This window comes from Hemiscyllium ocellatum, chromosome 5, assembly GCF_020745735.1.
Source record: "Hemiscyllium ocellatum isolate sHemOce1 chromosome 5, sHemOce1.pat.X.cur, whole genome shotgun sequence".
NCBI lineage: Eukaryota > Metazoa > Chordata > Chondrichthyes > Orectolobiformes > Hemiscylliidae > Hemiscyllium > Hemiscyllium ocellatum.
Genome location: NC_083405.1, coordinates 41,315,192 through 41,338,478, shown reverse-complemented (window position 1 = coordinate 41,338,478; position 23,287 = coordinate 41,315,192). Strand labels below are relative to the sequence as shown.

At 39.3% G+C, this 23,287-nt stretch overlaps 1 protein-coding gene across 1 annotated transcript in view; it reads left to right on the top strand.

Moving 5' to 3' along the window:
- The first annotated feature begins 208 nt into the window (after positions 1-208).
- LOC132816011 (dynein axonemal heavy chain 11-like) overlaps positions 209-23,287 on the top strand; it is a 417,048-nt gene continuing 393,969 nt past the window's right edge. Inside the window, exons 1-5 of the mRNA XM_060825416.1 lie at positions 209-327; positions 6,775-6,964; positions 7,126-7,225; positions 16,234-16,445; positions 22,723-22,956. Coding sequence (XP_060681399.1) covers positions 248-327; positions 6,775-6,964; positions 7,126-7,225; positions 16,234-16,445; positions 22,723-22,956 — 816 coding nt within the window. The 5' untranslated portion in view covers positions 209-247. The remainder of the gene's footprint in view (positions 328-6,774; positions 6,965-7,125; positions 7,226-16,233; positions 16,446-22,722; positions 22,957-23,287) is intronic.

Sequence of the window (23,287 nt, the reverse complement as noted above, 5' to 3'; positions counted from 1 at the left end):
TTCTAGCATGTCAGATTTTGGCAGGTTTCTTGAATTCATTACATGTCATTATTTCATAATTGTTTGATGTATTAATAATGCAATACAATTAAACCAATAATTATTCTCCCACCATTTTCCTTAGGTTCTAGTACAAGTCCTTTCATGCAAGAGAAACCACAGAACATGGCCACAGTTTATTTCACAAGATGTAGACCGTCATGTGGAAAATATTAGAAACAAAGTTTATGTTGTGAATGGCCAAGCGATGGGACGGACTCTCCTGCCTATACCCAGCGTTGCAGCCAAAATGGGAGGCAACAGTCAAAAACCAGGGAATGGGAACAAGTAAGGTGCAAACGTTAAATACTTGTCACGAATACAGATGTTAACACTGACCATATACACAATTAGCAGTTGCACAGATCTTTCAATTAATTGATTAATTAATCAATAAATCACTTATCTATATTGATCAGCAATTTAAAAATCTGATTGATGATACTGTGGATATGAATATATGTTGGTGATTCTGAGCATCACTAGCTGCGCATAATATTGCCGAGTGGAATGTCTGCCCATATCATAATTCATCTGATTGTCAACAATAGATACAATGTCTGGGTAGTCTAGTTTGCCATATTACCCACCAGCTGGTAAAATGTAAAATTAGATCTTTTCTGTCTCATCTAGTGATAACATTTCACAGGCAAAAAAATCCTATCTGTCCACGTAGCCTGCATAATCAGTGTTAATAACATGATCACCTACATATTAGAACAGAGTCGAAGACTCTGGTCCTGGAAAAGGACAGCCAGTCAGTCAATGTTTTGAGCATAAGCTGTTCAGGAGTTCCTGATGAAGGGCTTATGCTTGAAACGCTGACTCTCCTGTTCCTCGGATGCTGCCTGACCGGCTGTGCTTTTCCAGCAACACACTCTTTGACTCTGATTTCCAGCATCTTCAGTCTTCACTTTCTCCTCCCTGTATGTTAGGAGCAGTTAATATTGAACATTTGGACAGTGATTTTTTTATTTCTGGGGCTGGGTATACAGAAACTGGAGAAATCCTGGCTTCAGGAACCCTTTCACTGCCTGTCATCTGGTTTGCCATTCCAGTTGCTTGCTGTTCTTTTCACCACTCTTTGCTTTCTCCTACTTGTGCTGTTTGCTCTGCTGCTTCACATCACCATTCCTTCCCACTTATGATTCCTGTCATTTCCTCCTGGGCGGCACGGTGGTACAGTGGTTAGCACTGCTGCCTCACAGCACCTGAGACCCGGGTTCAATTCCCGACTCAGGTGACTGACTGTGTGGAGTTTGCACGTTCTCCCCGTGTCTGCGTGGGTTTCCTCCGGGTGCTCCGGTTTCCTCCCACAGTCCAAAGATGTGCGGGTCAGGTGAATTGGCCATGCTAAATTGCCCGTAGTGTTAGGTAAGGGGTAAATGTAGGGGTATGGGTGGGTTTCGCTTCGGCGGGTCGGTGTGGACTTGTTGGGCCGAAGGGCCTGTTTCCACACTGTAAGTCTAAGTCTAAGTCTAAGTCTAAGTCTAAATCCTCTGTTGCCTTAGATGCTGCCTCCTTTTGGTGCTCTCTCCCTTGAATGGAAAGAAGTGGTGGAGGAAAGTGGACAGCAGGGCATGGGAGTAAACAAAAACAGAAGGGAACAGGGAATATTGGCGGAATTGGGAGCAGCAAAGACATTATTGTCTCTGCCATCTTTTTGCAGGCAGCTGACAAGTATGTGACAGTCGGTGACATTGCATGGACTGCAACTACATGGGCAAAGACCACATATCAGCAAAACCAGGCTACATTAAATATTTGTTTTCAGTCATATAGATCAGAAGCATGTTACTCTAATTTACATTGCACATGCTCTGTGTGTCTCTTGTCCATTTACCTCCATTATCAATCATTAATAGAGCTCAGTGAACTAACCCGCTGAAACCTTAGACGTATGTGTCTGCTGGCTTTTGATTTTTTTTTGTTCTTGGTAGATGTTTTAATTTAGAGCATTTATTTTGCTGCGCTGCATTTTATGCATTTATATAATTTTATGGGTTTGTGCAGAACAAAACTGAATGTGAAAAACCTCGCCTATAGAACATTTGACAGGATATCTGAGATGCAATTAACTAATCCAATTGTCAGCTACATGTAATTGTGTAATTAGAGTCAATCTTCCAACCTCGGTTGCGTTTTTGTACATTACCCATTTTTGGTATCTTGTTCAGAGCTATCTTCATTGCTGAACTTCAAAATAAAGAGTTGTATTTGTAGGATCTCATTACATACCAGAATGCTGCATGTTGTGGAGTATTTTTGAGGTGCAAGTCGTTTTTATAGATGCTCATTTAGAACACAATAACAGCCCATGCACAGCAGTTAGACAATTATTAACCAGTCAGTCCTGTTGGTGTTGGAGAATCCAAACTGCAGAAGGGCTCCTTGTTCTTTACATAATGCCTTGAGGTCTTCAATGTCCATCTGAGCATGTCATTTATTATTGTCCTCAAAAACAAAAGCACAGCATTCCATCAGCGTTTCACAGAAGTACCTGCTTAAGTTATGATCTTCAGTGGGGCTTAATCTGACAACCTTCCAATTTAGATGAGAGGACTAATAACTGACCCAAGCTGTCAAGTGCTGATTGAAGTTAAATGTATAAAAAAAACTGAAGCAATTTCATGAAGCATACTTTAGTCTAAAATGTCACTGCAGGAATTCCTCAAGGTAGAGTCCGAAGGCCAACTTTAATCAACTGCTTTATCATTGACCTTCCTTCCATCATAAAGTCTGAAGTTAGGATGCACACTGATGGTTTCACGATGTTCAACACCATTTCTCACTCCTCAGAAACTGAAGCATTCTGCGTTCACATGCAGCAAGACCTTAAAGACATGTAGGCTTGAGCTGATAAATGGCAAGTGACATTCATGCTACTCAAATGCAAGGCAGTGATCATTTCTAACAAGAGAGAATCAAACCATTACCCTGTTGATGTTCAATGACATTGTCATCTTTGAATCTCCTTGTAGTATTAACGCCATCGGGTTCCAGTTGACAACAAATTGAACTGGACTGGCCATATAAATATTGTGACTGCAACTGCATTTCAAAGACTAGGAAATTCTACAGCAATAACTCATTTCCTGTCTCCCCAATGCCTGACCACCATTGTAAAAAATACAAGTCAGGAGTGTGATGGAATACTGTCCATTTGCCTGAATGGGTTGACCTCCAGAAAAATTTGAGCTTGACACTATCCAGGAAAAGGCAGCTTGCTTGATTGGCACACCATCCAGCACATTCAACATTCACTCTTCAGTGCTGGTGCACAGCAGCAGCAGTATGTACCATCGAAAAAATGCACTGCAATAACTCATTTTGACTCTTCCATCAGCACCTTTCAAAAGCTACCTTTTAGAAAGATAGGGACAGCAATTGCATGGGAACACTCACATCTGCAAGTTCTGTTCTAGTCTCATACATTTTCATTCGGAACTATACAGCATTATTTCACTATCACTGGGTCAACATCTCAAAACTCTCTTCCTCAAAGCACTGTGTATCTCCTTACTCCCCCAATGTCTGCAGCAGTTCAAGGAGACTATTCAGCATCATCTCATTTCAATTAGAGATGGGCAATAAGTGCTGGCCTGCCAGCAACACATGTGTCCCATGAGCAAAAGAAACATGAGTGCATATGTTTGTTTTTATAAATGTACATCAGAGTACCATGTCCAAGTCAGAATACCAGCATTATGTGGTTCTCTTGCATGCATTATCTCCACAAGGAGCTTTCCAAAATCGTTAAAGTAGTCCAAACTATTATTTATCTGGAGAAATTTGGTCATGTTCTTATTGGTATTGTGTTTTGAAACCTTGTGTTGTTACAGCTCTGCATTATTTACCTTCTTTGTTTCTTGGTTGTTTGAGAGATCTGGCTGGTTGTCTTTTTAGCTTAAGAAATAATTTTCTTAATGATGCAAAATTTGAAAAGTTTTCAGAAGCACCGACTGAGAGCGTACTGTTGAAATTTGTAGCCATATGACATTTGTCTAGAGTGAATGAGACCTATGGAGTTGGGCAGGTTGTATAGACAGGTTTTTGATATTCTTGGTTTGTCCTCTGATGACAGTGAACAGTGAAAGTTTAGAAAATTTCATCTGGCCTGATCTTGCAGTGATAATGATGGTAAAGCTGTCAACACTCAGTGTTTATTCTTCCAAAACATAAAATGAGTGACAATCTTTTCTGGAGTCCATACATGCCTGCTTTTATGATTCTATGCTTTTCTATAGTGTGCACTTGAATTTACCACAAACTGAAATCCCTGAAGTTGCACCATTATACCGTTAGTCTCGTTGGAAAAAAGCTGTCTTGTTGAATGAGGTGTTAATTGTGCATCTACAAGTGTACTAATTTCATAATCAGTGAAGAAAAGCAATATTGTTTCTGATGATAAAAGAAGTGTCAGATTTTTAAGTGTTTTTAATGTTCATGAAATATATTTTAGCTTCTACTATAGTCAACATTTATATTCCAGTCATTTATTTTAAATTCTAGAAAATTTTAATCAAAATTTCATTTATTGAAAAATGATTAATGCAATTTACTTCCAGTTTGCTGTCTGAGAATACGTTAGTGTGACTAACTACTTTCTTGCTTAATGATTTCATTGGAGCTAGACACATAGAGATCCTCTTGATTTGGCGCCAGATTGAAACTAATGTCAGAAAAGTGCAGGTCCACAACAAAGATCACTAGATATTTATGCTAATAAGTGCTGTCATGTTGCTGTGGATTACCAAATCAGGACTATGATGTTTTTGCCCCAGGAGCTTCTTACTCGTTAACTTTGCTTACATGTGACATCCCCGAGCTGCACTTCCTCAATAATTAGCTTTCAGATTGCTTTCAGATCTAGCAAAGTGACCTTGCTTCATGTTTGCATACTGAGACCATTACTGAAGCAAAGACTGATACTAAATAAAGTAATAAAACAAAAAGAAACTAGTATTATTATTGTAATACCATTGTTAATTTGCAAACCAGGAAAACTCAATCTTATTCAAAAATGAAGAGTTTGAATATATTTGTCTTATTTTCCTCCCATTTGTGCTACTGTAACTTTTAATGTACCTGATTCTAACAGTTTTTTTTCCTCAATTTTACCTTTTTAACTCTACATACTTAAGTCTTTGTGGCTTTTTTCTCAGCAATATTACAATCCCTTCTTGTATTATTACTGGATAAGTCAGATGCCGGAAACCTGACCTGATGGGTCATGTTTTGTTTTACTTTTGTTTTAATGATGTGGTCTCTCACTGAAATATAAGAATGAAATATTGAAGTTTTATTTTAGTAATAAAACTGAAGTTTATTAACCAGAAGAACTGAAGCTAAAATAGTATACACCAAGTTATTTATAACATAAATTCAAAGAGTTTGAAAAGCACAGTAAATGTATAATTCCGTCAATTCCAGAACACTCCTTGACAGGTTCCAAAAAAACATCCCTTGTACATTGCCAAAAAGCACGCATTTCACAGCCAGAGAATAATATTGTTTCCTAATACCTCAATAAGATTAAGGTGATTGTGACTTTAACTCTGAGATTGGAAATGCTGATAGCTTCTTCCTGGAGCTAATATACACAGGGATTTCACTGTACTCAGCTTCAAGTAGCCTCTTTTGTCCCAACACTTTTAGATTGGGACTATGACAATCTCCTTTATTCTTATGTTTTGCTGTATTCTATCCATCTCGGGAGCAATAATCTGTGCAACTATCTCCATTTAAGGGCTTCACAGAACTGCTGAAGACAAAGTGAAACTGGAAAATATATTTCTCTCTAAGCTATGGATGCTTCCCTTAAACTTTAAAAGCCCCTAAACTGGAAATTTCTAACAGACCTTTAAGAACAATGGTTTACCTTGCAAAGTTATAAATCATCCTTTGATTAAGAAATACATTAATATAGCCAAAGTAGCTTTCACAACTGTTTTTTTAAAAAAAGTCTTCATGGTTACAGAAATACAGGCAATTTAATTATTAACTTCAGACACATAGAAACACCATGAACCCCAAATCCAAAACCTTAACTTAAAACAAATGATATTAAAATTTTATATAATCAAACAATTTATATCTTGGCATTCCAACCCAATTCTGTTGTCTTATTTGGAACTTGGAGCTATTTAAGCAATATTGCTTTTGGCTTAAAAAAAATCTTTTCCCGAGGTCAGTTGCTCTGCCAATGAAATGGCAAAGGTTGTTTGTCATGACTGTAGCACATTAGAAGACTACTACACATTTTGATACTTAGTTACTGACTGTTAGACAATGATAACCACTGTAACCAAAACAGAAAATGCTGGAAATGCCAGCAAGTCAGGCAGTATCTCTGAAGAGAACAAACAAGTTAATATTTCAGCTCTCACTCTGTCAAAGTTGAAAGGTATTACAGATGAACAGCATTCTTAAAAAAAACAGAACGAGAATGGAAAAGCAACCACAGAGATACAGAAAGGGAAAGGAGAGGATGACTGGCAGTAGGTCTCAGTGTAAAGCAGTAAATGTTTGAGGTGTTATACAAACCTGCAAAGATAGGCAACATCCTGAGAAAATATAAATATGTAAATGAGATAAGACATGCAGTGTGTGTAATCTTTCTGTCTTGGCCAGGATTTCCTCATATTGCTTATGTGTCATTTCAATTCATAATTTTATTTAATCAAAGGTGAATTATTTGAGATTTCTGTTTCATTCCTGTTTTGTGCAATTTAGGCTGGACCATTATGACCGTTTAATTGTTCATCCAATTGAATCGATGGTAATCAAGTGGACTCATGAGATTCGGGATGTATTGAAGAAGGATTCAGCTGAACCGTTGTTGCAAGGACTTAATCCAGGTCCGAAGACAGAGCTGGATTTTTGGAAGGCAAGGAAAGAAAACTTGCTGTGTATTCATGAACAAGTAAGTGGAGCAAGAACAGGTTGGAGTATTTCGCTTTCCTTTTTTCTTTCAAAACTTAGTCTGCATCCTAAATTTAAAAATGTTTAGTTTCTGTTGCCATTATATTTACTTATTGGTAAGTACAGGAAATTAGTCTTACTTTAACTGTTGCATTCTTCTAGCTTCAGACTCCAGTTGTTCGAAAAATGGCTAAAATCCTAGAAACTACAGAAAGCAGCTATTTTCCCACTTTCAAACAGATTTTACAAGATGTTGCAGGTGGTACGTATTGCGCTTGCATTTTGTAAGTAATATTGATGGAATGTTTTCTAATGCAGTATGATCTGTGTTGCCTCTGAACAGTGTAAGTATTAAGTTTTAGGTAGTTGATACAAAGGCTGATTTGTATCTGTGAAAATGATATTACATTGTGATGGTCGGCAACTTCTATGACATGAAGTTGACAAACTAGCGATTTTTGTTTGAGCAAAATCTGCGAGGACATTTCATGAGTGCTGTTGCATCAAGTTAATTCCAGTTGTCTGACTGTGGCCTATATGCTTTTATTTGAGGAACTCTGAGGGGATTAATTAATTTAAACTCAGAGGTATGATGTCAAAAAGATTCTCTTGATCTCCAACAATTTATTGCTGTTTCTGTCGAATTTGATTCAAACTTGCGTTAAAATTATGGGTGAAAAACAAGACAGAAGTTACGTACTGCATTATTTTTACCATTTTAACATTGTAAGAAAACAGAACATCGAAACAAAATCAACATTCAAGGTCATTGTATATATGTAACAATCCACTTAATTTCACTAAAATGCAAAAAGGAGCTGAATCTGTAATTTGGATTTGTTGTTTCGACTTTGCAGATATGAATGTGCTCTGAATCCTTGTGGTACACTAGATTGGTATTCCACTGACTGCACATGCTTAACATTTGTATTAGTGCGTTATTCATTTCCTTTTTAAACAAATAATAATTGTAGATCAATCTTTTCACTTGCGATGCTGCATCTAATTTTACCAATATGACCTCTGTTATGTGAAATTTATATAAAGGTCTGCTACTAATTTTTTCTAAATTTGTAGATGTCAATTATATAACGATTAATGCACTTTAAAAAACAAAACTTTATCATGCAAGGTAGCTGCAGGCACCAATTATAGGTGAATTATGTTGTAAAATGGTATATTGACTAACTGCCTACAAATTTGTATTTGCAGTAATTTACGGTGGCTGCAGTGGCTCATCAGTCTATTTCTGTGACAAGGTTGATGCATCTTGTAAACTTTACAAAATGTTGTTTGATGTCCTGTGACATTGCTGACAGTGAATTAGAGAAATGGATGATGTATCACTATCTCAGACGTCTTTAATCTCCTATTTCTGTTTCATCCCATTGCTGCATTTTTTTCTCCCTTTAACTGTTTTTGATTCCCTCTATATGCATTGTTATCTTTTCTGCCCTTCATCTTCTTCCTTTTGAGTGGGAGATGGTTAGTAAGGTTTAGTATGATGAGGAAACATGCAATCAATAACAGAAGGCTACAGGACGGATGAGCGAAGTATGGAAAATGTGGTTTTCAGGTTTCTTCACATTCCTTCACTCTTGTGTTAGCCCTTTTTTTTTACTTGCATCATGTCACGTACCAGTGCAGCTCCCCAGTCACCTATTGTCTTACAAATCATCACTGGCTCCATTTCCTTATTGATTGATTTAGCAGTCATTGAATTCTCCCATCCCCTATTGCTAGTCTGTTGCTCACCACCTCCTAGGCATTGCATCGACCTCTCAAAACCTCCCTCCTACTTCTGATAGTGGGTGCCAAAAAGACATTGTCAAGAGGGTAATGGAATGCTCCCCACTTGCTTGGATGAGTGCAGCTCCAAGAACACTCAAGAAATATCCAGGACAGAGCAGCCACTTGATTGGCATTACATCCACAAGATCCACCCCCTCTACCACTGACACTCAGTAGGAGTAGTGCGTACCATCCAGAAGATGAACTAAAGAAATTCAGTAAGGGCTTCATAGACAGCACCTTCCAAATCTGCGAATGCTACCTTTGAGAAGTGCAAGGGAAGCATATACTTGGAACACTACCATCTGTAAGCCCTTCTACAAGCCATTCAACATCCTGACTTGAAAATATATTGCCATTCCTTCAAAGTCTCTGGGTCAAGCTCCTCGAACATGATATTGTGGGTCTACCTACATCATTGGATTGTAGTGGTTCAGGAAGGCAGCTCACCACCAACTTCTCAAAGGCGGCCAGGGTTAGGGAACAAATACTGGTGCAGCCTGCAGTACCCATATTTCAAGAGTGAATTTTAAAAAAAAACTTGAATGTAGTGAAAGGGAAGGTAAGAAAATATCTAGGAACTCACATTGGTGGCGTGGTTGACAGATCATTGTAATCCTACATGTCTGTGAAGATATGTTCACTTAATCTCTCAAAATGTCTGCTCTAATGTTTTTGTAATAGTCAATCCCAATGAAGCTGCAACTATTTGAACTTGGGCAACTTCTTCAGACATGTCAATGATGGAAGAATTTGTAACATCCAAGCAACTGGCTCCTTGACACCAGATAGCATTGGATGTCACGGACTATTGAACTGTCACATTGTTGACTGCAGCCAAAATATTACACTTCACCGTGGTGAACACTGAAGTTCCAAGCAGCGTGCAGTAATATTGATAGGGCTTGCCTTCTTTACTGAGTGGCCAGATGAGAGAGGTTGTGCCCAATGTTTCATCTCTCCAGTTCACCTCTGTCCTCCAGGATACTCAAGTATTTCACATCTGTTTAGCAGTCTGTGTGAAATCTGAAATGTTGAAGGGTAACTGGTGATGGAAAGTAAAATAAGAGGTACCTCAAGATTGCTCCCAATATGTATGTTACCTATCATGAGTGTCTGCACTGTGCAACACCCAGATACAGTTGGATGAGAACTGAAGCATAAAAATTCACCTAACTTCCACAGCATGCTGCATTACTACACTACCTCACTGTCTGATACTTCTTCCTAAATAGGACTGTAAAGTGCAGATACGTGAAGGTGAGATCAGCTGAAGATGCCACACATACAATCATATGTTTTAGATGACATTTATTCATCAACTAAAAGGTTCCAGGAGTGCAGAAATAAAGAGGGGCACTGGAGATCCGAAAGCTAAATTCACACCTCATTGTGGAGCTCCAACAAAGATCAAGTCAGAAAAAGTTATGGATATATGTTGCAAATCCAAAGTGATAGCGCTACATTGGGTGAGTGAAATTAGGCACTTACACACTGGAATTGAATTCCCCCTTCCCCCGTGCCCAAACCCCCCCCAAAAAAACCCTTGAACATTACACTTTGACCATGAGAATAGAAGAGCAGAATAGTTTTAAAGATGTTGCTGTCCATAAAATTGGAACATGTGCAAAGAATGCAGCAAGTTCGAATGCAGGTAAAACAAACAATGAGGAAGCACATGGCAGACTGACCTTTATTACATGGATAATTTTGGCATATCAAGATGTCTTGTTAAAAATGTAAAGGACTATTGTGAGACCACATCCATAAGGAAAGTGACACTTGTATTAGCGACAATAATGAAAGCTTATTAATTTTTTTTGGCGGGAAGGGTGTTATCCTTCAATGAGAGATTAAATTGGGCCTACACATTCGGAGATTAGAAAAATAACAAATGATCTCACCGAAACATGGAAGATTCTGAAGGGGCTTTATAGTGGTGATGCTGATAAGTTGAGCGGAATTTTCATTTCTAAGGCTAGGAGCAGAACCTTCCCTTGCCTCAAGAGACATGGACAATGGCAAGAACATCAGGACAGCATGGTGGGAATGAAAAATTCATAGTCCTGCCACGAATAATCAGATTTCCATTTTTTCCCTTCGAGTTTAAACAGCAAGACCTGACCCTTGCTAAAGAGCGGTGACTACCTTGTTTATATACTTTCATCCTATTAATAGCTCATCTTGCCTCATGTGGTTAGGTAAATGATTACAACTGAAAGTAAAATGGGGCCAGATCTTAGTGGGATGAAGAGGGACTACGGTCAGCCACCACAGTCAGACAAGGGTTTCATCCGACCTTAGACCAGGTGTTGAACAGCCAGGCAGTTGGTCCAACCAGAGTCCAAGAATCCGTGTCCTTACACTTGGGGGTTTGGTCCACAGCCTGTTCTGCAGGTGAAGTGTAACGGTCAGGTCAGTGAGGCTGCTGTGGAGACAATGTTTGGGGACTGGGAAGTGCTCAGTCCTGTTTATCCTCACAAGTTAGTTCAAGAGTTGTGCCACAATCAGACCTGAGGTTGGGTATTCATGGTCAGAGGTTGATCAGTCGACCCAGTACTGGGGAAAGTGCAGATCAGGTCTGGGCTCACTGGAATGAGCCACTGTGGGAGTGTTGTTCGTGTAAGAGGGAAATTACAGATAGAAGGTTGGGAATTCAAACATCAGTGAAGGGAACAGTAAATTGTGAGCTAAGGTTTTGTCAAGTCACAATCATTCAAGCCTCAACATGGGATATGTGTAAGGCCAAGAAGGGGCTCAGGCAGGTAAATTAGATTAGTTCAGATTACTTACAGTGTGGAAACAGGCCCTTCGGCCCAACAAGTCCACACCGACCCGCCGAAGCGCAACCCACCCAGACCCATTCCCTTACGTTTACCCCTTCACCTAATACTACAGACAATTTAGCATTGCCAATTCACCTAACCTGTACATCTTTGGACTGTGGGAGGAAACCAGAGCACCCGGAGGAAACCCACACAGACGCAGGGCGAATGTCCAAACTCCACACAGTCTGAGGCAGGAATTGTACCCGGGTCTCTGTGCTGTGAGGCAGCCGTGCTAACCACTGTGGAGAGCATTAACATTATAGAAAGGATTTGATCAGAAATGGGGGGAGGCTGGAAGATCATCAGGGCCACAGGGATAGTAATATAAAAGAAACATGAAGGTTGGGGGTCGGGGGAGAGGGGAATCATCATTCTTCTAGACTGAGCCTGCAATTCAACCACAAGAACAGAAGGCTGAAACCTTACCACCTTATTGCACTGTGCAATAAAGGAGCAATATAGCTGTCATGACATGTAAAGTGAATGAAGCAAATCATTACTTTTCTCTTTTGAAGGCAGAATATAGTTTTTGAATGTAAGGCTCTGTTAAGGCCAACTTCATGAAGTATGTAACCACCGATTGGGTAATGCCACTCATCTGCCAGCAACTTGAATTTCACTGAAAGGTCATTCTTTTGACAACAATTAACATTAAAATTTACAGCCTCAAGCAATCACAATCACTACAAACTTTTCATTAACTTGCCCAGTCATGTCCAATGCCTAAAGCTATACAGGCGCAGACTTAAAAATCTAACCGGAGTTTGCTATTCCTACATTCACTTCTCAGACAATGCTTCAGAGCTATTGCATTCGTGCATACGTGTAATAACAAGATATTTTGTTATGCCCCCAAACTTATCCATGTAATAAAGGTCAGGCTGCCATGTGTTTCCTCATTGTTTGTTTTACCTGCATTCGAACTTGCTGCATTCTTTGCACATGTTCCAATTTTATGAATAGCGACACCTTTAAAACTATTCTGCTCTTCTATTCTCATGGTCAAAGTGTAATATTCAAGGGTTTTTTGGGGCGCTGGGGCATGGGGAAAGGGGGAATTCAATTCCAGTGTGTAAGTGCCTAATTTCACTCACCCAATGTAGCGCTATCACTTTGGATTTGCAACATATATCCATAACTCTATCTGACTTTATCTTTGTTGGAGCTCCATAAAGTGAGTAACTTTGTTTCTCTACATTTTTACGCTATCTGCCATCTTCTTGCCCACTCATTTGCCTGCCTTTATATTTTTACAGCTTCTTTGTGTGCTCTTCACACCTTGCTTCCACCTACCTTCTACAGTTATGTCCCTCCATCTGAGTTAATACTAATGATTGAAATTAGTTGAGGACCAAGCATTGATTCTTGCTGTACTCCAGTAGTCTCCACAGCTTGTCAACTTGAAAATGTAGTATGAAAGTAGTGTAAGAGAGCTGGCTAGAAATATGTTGGGATAGTTAACTATAAAGCTAAACCATAGGACATGGTTTGAGCAGCAGATGATCTGAGACAGTGGTGGAATCAGGCACTGCCTTCAAAGAGAAAAGTAATGATTTGCTTCATTCACTTTACATGTAGTGACAGCTATATTGCTCCTTTATTGCACAGTGCAATAAGGTGATAAGGTTTCAGCCTTCTGTTCTTGTGGTTGAATTGCAGGCTCCGCCTAGAAGAATGATGATTCCCCTCTCCCCGACCCCCAACCTTCATGTTTCTTTTATATTACCATCCCTGTGAAACTGAGTGGTCAAGGTGATGCCACAGAAATGTGGTTGGAAGTTCATCTCGATGATTATAAACAGGTTACTTCAGCAACAGACAGATATCTAGAAGAACAGTGAAATCTCTGACTAGAGAATTGAGTTTCTTGTAGTGGACAATGGCTTAGTCTTCCTGATATTTATTCTGAACTAGCACTGGATCTTAGACAGGCTGTGAGTATATTTTGGTATAGTGGTGGAGTTGAGAAAAAGATAGAAGAGTTGGTTGATATGAGTTTCTGGATAAAAACTATTGCATAGTTTACTATTGATTTTTACCAAGAGGCAATGTATGCATGAGAATTACGAGATATTGCATCCATCAAAGACACCAGAGCAAACTAAAGAGAAGAGGATTGAGGGTTTTTGCAAGTATATTAAGGACAAAAGGGTAACTAGGGAGAGAATAGGGCTCCTCAAAGATCAGCAAGGCGGCCTTCGTGTGGAGTCACAGAAAATGGGGGAGATACTAAATGAATATTTTGCATCGTATTTACTGTGGAAAAGCATATGGAAGATATAGACTGTAGGGAAATAGATGGTGGCATCTTGCAAAATGTCCATATTACAGAAGAGGAAGGGCTGGATGCCTTGAAATGGTCAAAGATGGATAAATCCCCAGGACCTGATCAGGTGTTCCCGAGAACTCTGTGGGGAGCTAGAGAAGTGATTGCTGGGCCTCTTGCTGAGATATTTGTATCATCGATAGTCACAGGTGAGGTGCCAGAAGACTGGAGGTTGGCAAACGTGGTGCCACTGTTTAAGAAGGGTGGTATAGACAAGCCAGGGAACTATAGACCGGTGAGCCTGACCTTGGTGGTGGGCAAGTTGTTGGAGGGAATCCTGAGGGACAGGATGTACATGTATTTGGAAAGGCAAGGACCGAATTGGAATAGTCAACATGGTTTTGTGCGTGGGAAATCTTGCCTCACAAACTTGATTGAGTTTTTTGACGAAGTAACAAAGAAGATTGATGATGGCAGAACAGTAGATGTGATCTATATGGACTTCAATAAGGCGTTCGACAAGGTTCCCCATGGGAGACTGATTAGCAAGGTTAGATCTCATGGAATACAGGGTGAACTAGTCATTTGGACACAGAATTGGCTCAAAGGCAGAAGACAGAGAGTTGTAGTGAAGGGTTGTTTTTCAAACTGGAGGCCTGTGACCAGTGGAGTGCCACAAGGATCGCTGCTGGGCCCTCTACTTTTTGTCATCTATATAAATTATTTGGATGCAAGCATAAGAGGTACACTTAGTAAGTTTGCAGATGACACCAAAATTGGAGGTGTAATGGACAGCGAAGAGGGTTACCTCAGATTACAACAGGATCTTGACCAGATGGGCCAATGGACTGAGAAGTGGCAGATGCAGTTTAATTCAGATAAATGCGAGGTGCTGCATTTTGGGAAAGCAAATCTTAGCATGACTTATACACTTAATGGTAAGGTCTCATGGAGTGTTGCTGAACAAAGAGACCTTGGAGTGCAGGTTCATAGTTCCTTGAAAATGGAGTCACAAGTAGATAGGATAGTGAAGTTTGGTATGCTTTTCTTTATTGGTCAGAGTATTGAGTACAGGTGTTGGGAGGTCATGTTGCGGCTGTACAGGACATTGGTTAGACCACTGTTGGAATATTGCGTGCAATTCTGGTCTCCTTCCTATCGGAAAGATGTTGTGAAACTTGAAAGGGTACAGAAAAGATTTACAAGGATGTTGCCAGGGTTGGAGGATCTGAGCTACAGGGAGAGGCTGAACAGGCTGGGGCTGTTTTCTCTGGAGTGTCGGAGGCTGAGGGGTGGCCTTATAGAGGTTTACAAAATTATGAGGGGCATGGATAGGGTAAATAGACAAAGTCTTTTCCCGGGGTCGGTGAGTCCAGAACTAGAGGGCATAGGTTTAGGGTGAAAGGGGAAAGATATAAAAGAGACCTAAGGGGCAACTTTTTCACGCAGAGAGTGGTATGGAATGATCTGCCAGAGGATGTGGTGGAAGCTGGTACAATTGCAACATTTAAGGGGCATTTGGATGGGTATCTAAATAGGAAGGGTTTGGAGGGATATAGGCCGGGTGCTGGCAGGTGGGACTAGATTGGGTTGGGATATCTGGTCGGCATGGACAGGTTGGACTGAAGGGTCTGTTTCCATGTGGTACATCTCTATGACTCTAATTGTCATACCCTGGCCTTGATTATTTAGTTAGCGGTGTAACCAAATGAGCTGAATTCTTCTGAATTTCTCAGGACTGTTAGAAACCAGATGATTAGCATTAAACTAGTAAACTATCTCTTTTGCATGGTGCAGTCTCTCTGTCTTTTTGCTGTCCCTTATTTGTTATTGCTGTCAGTTTTCTATGCTTTTATAACAAGAACACAAAACAACAGTGATATAACATCTGTTTCTATTTTTTGCCCTTACACATGAAGATACAAACAGAAGTATATGCACGGCGTTTCCTTTTTTAAAAATAAATACTCAATTTAGACATCACCTCGGTTAAACAACTGACATTTCCCGTGTTTTTCTAATTGAGTGAGCAAATGCAATGAAGCAGAATTTGCTAAGAAATATATCCTATCAGTGCAGCTAACTGAAAGGTATTGATGCATCCAGGAAGTCTTGGCATGCTGCACTCATTCAGACTAGAGAGTCTGACCTCAGCTGTCAGGATCACAGTCTTGTTAGCATCGCCTTGGCTTCTGCCAAAAGCCTTCCCAAAGAAATTTTAATAAACTCTTCAAAAAATGCAAAAAGCTATTCAGTAGGTACATTTATTCATTACGTTGCAAAATACGTATTTTAAAATTTTGTTTCAACCTTTATTAGAATGGTTTTCCCATGTTTTTCTATTGTGTACTCATATTGAATTCTTAATGTTATAATTTTATTCAGCATTGGTTGAAGTCCAAGACATCGACCTCCATCTTAGACCGCTGCAGCACCATATTGAAAGTTTGCAAGAGAGTGAACTTGCAGAGACTCTTGTGTTCATTCCAGCTCTCTTTCACACCATCTGTCTCATCTGGAGCCATTCCAAATTTTATTGTGTTCCTCTTCGCATCATTGTTGTCCTGCAGGAATTCTGCAATTTGTTGATTGAAAAGGTAATTTTAAATAAGTGTAAAATTGACTCTCAGCTATCATTAAGCAAAGTGATCGTGTTAACAGAGAAGAAATATCTTTTATCAAAATATTATAAGAATCTATGCATTGGCTGAAATTGTTAACAGCAAAAAGTAGTCTTTGGTATCAAAAAGGGATTTGATTATGTTACAGATGGTTTTAAAAAAAGGCTGATTAATTCCCCTGAGTAAGTAGCTAAGCAGTTATAGCTTTATTTACTTGAAATAAAAGATTATTGTTGCAAATTAAGAGTGGTACCTCAAATTGTTTTTAATGCTGCATTGACTGACCTAACTGCATGATTCTGCTGATGGATAAGGATGTGTTTTTAGAAATATTTTATACTTTAATCTTCAACTTTACTTATTCAGTAGAAGTATTTATTTAAAAATAATCATTGTAAATTAAAATACTTTTACTCTCTTGTGGTTTGGGTTTGATGTTGATAGGTGAAAGTGAGAACTGCAGATACTGGAGGCCAGAGTCTAGATTAGGGTGGCGCTGGAAAAGCACAGCAGGTAGGCAGCATCTGAGGAGCAGGAAAATTAACGTTTTGGGCAAAAGCCCTTCATCAGGAACACTGTTGATGTTGAGTTTAATGGCACAGATTTTTTCTTCAGAGAGTTTTAAAACTTTCTACTTTTTCCCATTGCTCCTTCCTTTTCTGTTGGCACTTTTTCTGCAGGGTAATATTAGGTTTTCATTAAAATGTGAACTATTTTATCTTCTGACTTTCAAGTAAAAGTAGATTTTGGAAGGAGTCATCAGGTGTCCTTCAAATTTGAGTCCCTGGGTCATTTACTTTCCTGGGCTCAGGAATAGTGAGGCCTGTTTTAGAGGTCCAGCATAACCTAGCCTCATCTGAAATTAGTTTTCCTTTGGTCTTTTAATCTGTTGGTGAACACATAACAAAAGCTTGTGTAGATGAAGGCAGCAGTTAGAGATTGACATTAATTAATCATATAACAAACATCATCACAATCCAGTGATATTTTTTGCAAGATTTTATTTTCACAATGTTTGCATTTACTTTAATTTTAACATTCTTTTGAATGACTGCTTGTCACTTCTGGCTATAGTTGACATGTTAGAAGCAACGCTTTCAAACTTTGAAGGCATTTCAATCGGCAAAAAAATCAATTGTGTGGAAGAATATTTTCAGTCTGGGGCTGTTGTGTTGTAATGCTAAGCATTTTAAAGGTATTTACTGCTGAACTGGATTATGAAAAATCTTGAGAAAGGATTGGATCTGTTTATTAGCTGGGGGATCAGTGAGGAAAGTAGTATGAACTCTGACACTATTTTTGTTTGAGAAATTCAGCGCACACATCCAGCCAAAGTCAACTCATCAGATCCACCAACATAAATGTAAAGGGGCTGAGTCAAGAACTATGGCCAACAAATATAGACTTCAAGCAATGGTTGAAGGGCTGGTAATGAGCTAATTTGGTGCTCTGCACACCCTTATGTGCAAATTGCTTTGATTGGAAAAGACAAGCTCACAATATCACAAGTTGTTGTGGAGGATGGCAGAAAAAGAAAGGTATTTTTCTGAGAAAAAAATGTTTTTCCAGCCAAGGACAAATAGTCCAATTCACTGGTATGAATTTCAGAGTCTGAGGCATGGACTAAGGGGTCCTGGTGACAATTTCTTAGCAAGATTGAGAAAGGCAGACAGGAAATTTAAGCTGTAGGAAACAAACAAAAAAACTTAGCTCCACTGGGGTTTCTACTAAGTGAAATTTAAAAAGTTGCCTGGGAGTAATTGGCCCTCAATCTTGTATAGAGGTTATATATGGGTAGCACAAACCGATGGAGATGCTGATTGTCCAGATGACTAGCTTCTAGATAAATTGGGGGAAAAGCAGTCAAGTTGACTTAGTTTGCAAGCAACAGAAGAACAGAGGCCAGGCACAGAGAAAGATGTCTAAGAGTTTGGATGACCACAAGCTCACAGTTAGAAGGAAGTGTCCTGCCTGTGGATTCAACTCCAGAGCCTCTGGAAAACCCAATGGCTGTGAAACAATGTGCAGAGCAAAGGAAGCTGATGTTTATTGAGTTACCAGCGACAAGATAACAATAGTAATGCAAATGGGAGGTGGAATATGACCAAGAGGTTGTGATGAAATAGATGTAAAAAAGAAAACTTACACCTACGTGAACTATCACAAACTGACATTTCCCAGGAAAAATAAATGAATGGAACCATTCACATCAGGAAAAGAGTACAAAGAGCTAAGAACCATAAAGCTGAAACTGAAGTCTGAGACCAAAATACAAAATCATGTCTCCCAGCCTCTACTCAGACTATAATCTTCTTATGATTTTCCTGAAAATCTGAAAGAAGAAAAATTCCTCAAAGAGACTTGCTACATAATTGAGCAATGTCATGCAAACTCTTCACTGGAAAACTGAGATGAGACAGCTGAAGATGGCTCAATTACACAGTTGTTAACTGAATGTTCAATATCACTAAAACAGATGGACCATCTACCCTGACGAGTTGTGAAGAGTTGGATCTGATCTTAATCAATCATGAGATGAAGGAGATCACACTGAGTATTGTAGGTTATGTACTCAGTCAAATCAGAAGCAAAAAAAGTAATTTGGTCTAAATATCCAGTGTTTTACTGAGATGGCTAGATACGTTGAAGTTCTTGAGTATTACATCAGTGATACAGAGAAGAAATCAATGAATCATTGACCAGGTGAAATACCCATAAAACTGAAAGGAGAACTTGAAAACAAGCTCCAAGAGATGGAAGCCAATATTGTGTTGCATTGTTATGAGAGGGAAGTCAAATGTTTGGCTCCAAATTTGTTTACAAAAAAGTAAACTACCCCATTTCAAAACTGGAGTCAATCACATCTTGCTACTTTCTAACAAGATGAATGTTGATGCAACCAAGAGATGCACTGCACAGCAAATACCCCCAGTGAAAATTCAAGGCTTGGGATAATCAACAGGGCTCTGAACATTGGCTTCTTCCTGCTCAGCAGAAGTTCAGTCTTACTAAGAATGACCTTACTAGCCAGTGTGTTGATTCCTCTGATAGTCCTTCTACTCTTGTGTAAATGTCTTGGACATGGAGGTTGTGGATCAAGGAATAGAAGAAAACGAGCCTACCTTCTGTAAAAGTAAGCATGATTATTGATATGAAGAATACATGTTCTGAACAAGTAAACAGTTGCAATATTAGTGAAGATCAAGGGCAAGCCACTCAGCCTTTCAGAAAGAAGACTAATTCTAGTAAGTAGCTTTTGACATCAAACAAGGCTGAAACAAGATGGGAATTCTTGTGGCAATCAGACAAAAAATATCAAGGCTGCACAATGAAATGGGGTAAAAAATTAGGTCTGCCGATGCTGGAGATCACAGCTGAAAATGTGTTGCTGGTTAAAGCACAGCAGGTTAGGCAGCATCCAAGGAATAGGAAACTCGACGTTTCGGGCATAAGCCCTTCATCAGGAATGGCCAAGTGAGCACTATAATGAGACAATGCTGTTACCTGATGCACCAAACAATGCCCTTGTTGCCAATCTGAATAGCAGTTGTGTGTAAAGCCAGTAAGCCAATTAATTGATTCTCTGAGCATGTGCAAGACTGGAATTGTGAAATAGAGTTGGCCGTGAACGATTACTTAAACTCAATGAAAATAGTGTGTGAACAAGCCAATCAAGGGAGCAGCAAAGGATTGATTTAGACCAGTTGCATCCCTAGTCAAATGTTTAAAAGAGCTAAAGTCCTTTTGTTTTGAAGCAACCCTGTTGTAATCGTTAGAACCAGGACTGGGTGGATCTCATTGACTGAGAATCTTGATTAGAGTTGTCAACCTGGGCCAATCAGGGCACCCTGTCTGACAGAGTAAGTAGGAGATTATTTTTCTTAAAAACCTCCTCCTCTGCTTTTGGTTGCACTTCAGTCCCATGCTCCTGATCTTCGGGCACCCAGTACGGAGGAGGGAGGGCAGGTCTGAAGACCTCCTCGTGAGTCTGCTCCTGGGACTGGCCAAACTGGCCATAAACAGGTCCAGGGAGCGGGCCATGGAGGGGGTCATTAGGACGGACTGCCTGCCTCTCTTCCATGTTATGTTATGTTAGAGCCAGGGTGTCCTTGGAGAAGGAGCACCCTGGAGTTGTTCAGGGAGAGGTGGGCGCCGCAGGGAGTGGATTTATTATTTCCCCCTCCAACTCTGTTTTGATTTAATCCCTGCCCTTCTCTTCACTGTTTGATCACACAGCATTGCCCTTTGTGAAGGGCACTGCTTGTCACTGGCCCCTCAGGTGTTTCCTTTCTTCCTGATGGTGGAAATTGAATAAAGATTCGTACACCTTGTGTCTCTCACTGTGTCTCACACCTGCACACAAAAAGAGAAGAAAAAAAATAAATAAGCAGATTCTATTTGAGGTTTGTCCTCATCTCCCTATAAACTGGTTGAATGGTAGGCTTTGCTGCTCCTCTCCCTTATAAAATTGCTGTTGTATACAGCTGTAAATGTTAACTTTTTTTTGTAAACTGTTTTGTAATTTGTTTAATAAAATCTTTTTAAAAATAAATAAACAGGAGATCCTTGTGTCTCACACCTGCACACACACAACATGGGTGCTGAAAAGAAAAAGAAAACAAAAGAGAAAATAAAAAACAAAGAAAAAAAGAAGAAATGAAGAAGAAAAAAAAGAGGAGATTCAGAAGGTCTCTCAATCGAGGGACTGGCTTTGAGCTGGCTGGTCAGAGTCCATATACAATGCACATATAAATAAAGGGTGACTTGGTGACAGGATACTGGCCTCTCTGCAGTTATTTCACCTGTGAATTCACTTAACACCCTGTAGTCAAAGGTTAGCTGACACCATGTTTAAAGTACAGATGTTGGAGCTGTGTAATGAATACCACATCCATAATTTTGGAGGCACAACAATCTCTACCAACTAAGTCATTTTATGAGTAATGTTTTTGAGAAAGGATGACAAACTATAAAATTCTGTCATTTCTGAAGTAGGGTCACTGGACCCAAAACATTAGCTGTGTTTTCTCTACACAAATGCTATCAAACCCACTGAGTTTCTCCAGCAATTTCTGCTTTTGCTTCATATATGCAGTCATTTATTTTATTACAAAATGCTCTCAAGTTGTTCAGTTTAATTATAACTTTTTAAAACTTTTCTTTAGACATAATAATCAATGAAACAGGGTTTTTGAAATAAGGGGTATGTTATCTTGTGAGATAATTCCAGTATGATTTAAGAATAAAATAAGCATGCACATTTACACAAAGTATCCAGAATGCTACAGCACTACTGTAGGCAAAAGTGAGGACTGCAGATGCTGGAAATCAGAGTCTAGATTAGAGTGGTGCTGGAAAAGCACAGTAGGTCAGGCAGCATTTAAGGAACAGGAAAATCGACGTTTCGGGCAAAAGCCCTTCATCAGGAATGAAGCATCATTCCAGGTGAAGGGCTTTTGCCCGAAATGTCAATTTTCCTGCTCCTCGGATGCTGCCTGACCTGCTGTGCTTTTCCAGCACCACTCTAATCTAGACTATACTACTGTACTGCAGTCAGGGTATTGAATAACAATGTATACAGGACGTGGTAACGTTTGAACCTGTAGTAAGAGCATAATCATTTTGAACTTCTGAGATGCATGAGACATACCAGTCCTCACTATAATAGGGGTGTTTTAATTTTGCAGTGTAGTTTAGGTGTTGACATTATTTGATTTTCTTTGCCGTTTAATAAATTTCGTAGAAGGAAGGGTAAACTTGTGGCAACATGTACTTTGGTTAGCCACTACTCAAACTTGAAGACTGCCAGGCCAAATATTCACTATATTTCTAAAATCTCTTTAATATATATCGCTTTATATTCACACATATGTGGTGAATATTATTCAAGCAATTCATTTTACAGTAAATTCACAGGTTCTGGAGTCGTGAGGGAAGAAGAGAAGGTTTAATTCAAGCTCCAAGCTTTGCATATTTAAAAAGAGCTTCCAAGATTAATTCAGATGAACATGTAATGAACAAGGTTTTTATAAATAACAGTAAAGATCATTTTGTTTCATTTAATTTGATAGAGCAAATTGTTGATAATATTGGTACTGTAGCTTTTTTTACTCACTTGTGGGATGTGAGCAGCACTGGCTGGCCCAGCAATAATTGCCCATCCCTAGTTGCCCTTGAAACAATCTGGATAATCAGGTATTATTTTTGAGATGGGTATTATTAAAATGTCTATTGTGCATATGCTCTCTTCTAGGCAATAGTTTCTTTGTCACCAGAGGAACTTTTGAAAGAGGAGGTTGAGGAGTCCCTGGAACATGTACAAATATCTGTGAAAATCTTTCGAGCTTATAAGGACTGTTTCTTGAAGCACAAAGAAAAGTTAGCAAGCTATTACACAAAAGAACAAGATTGCAAACTCTGGGACTTCCCATTATCGATGATTTTCTCACGGTTTGACAGGTTTTTAAACCGTCTGCTAGAGCTTGAGGTAAATGTCACAAAAACTTCTTATTTTATAATTACTTTTAATACTAGTAAACCTTGCTTGACATTGCAGACTGTGCAAATGGGTAGCAATGGATATCCATCTATATTTGTATATAATTTGAAAGCTTACGCATCTGCACATGACTTCCTTGCTGGAACTTTCCTGGTCTGAACGTGGTCACGATGATATGGACATGTCTGGGTCCCAATCCTGAATAGACACTCTGGGACTGTGGAGGCAGTCCTCTCAGTGGCAGCCAGTCAAGAAGCCATTGCCAACCTGTCATAATGATATTACAAGCAGTTCGTCTGTAAAGTGATGGTTGCGCTCT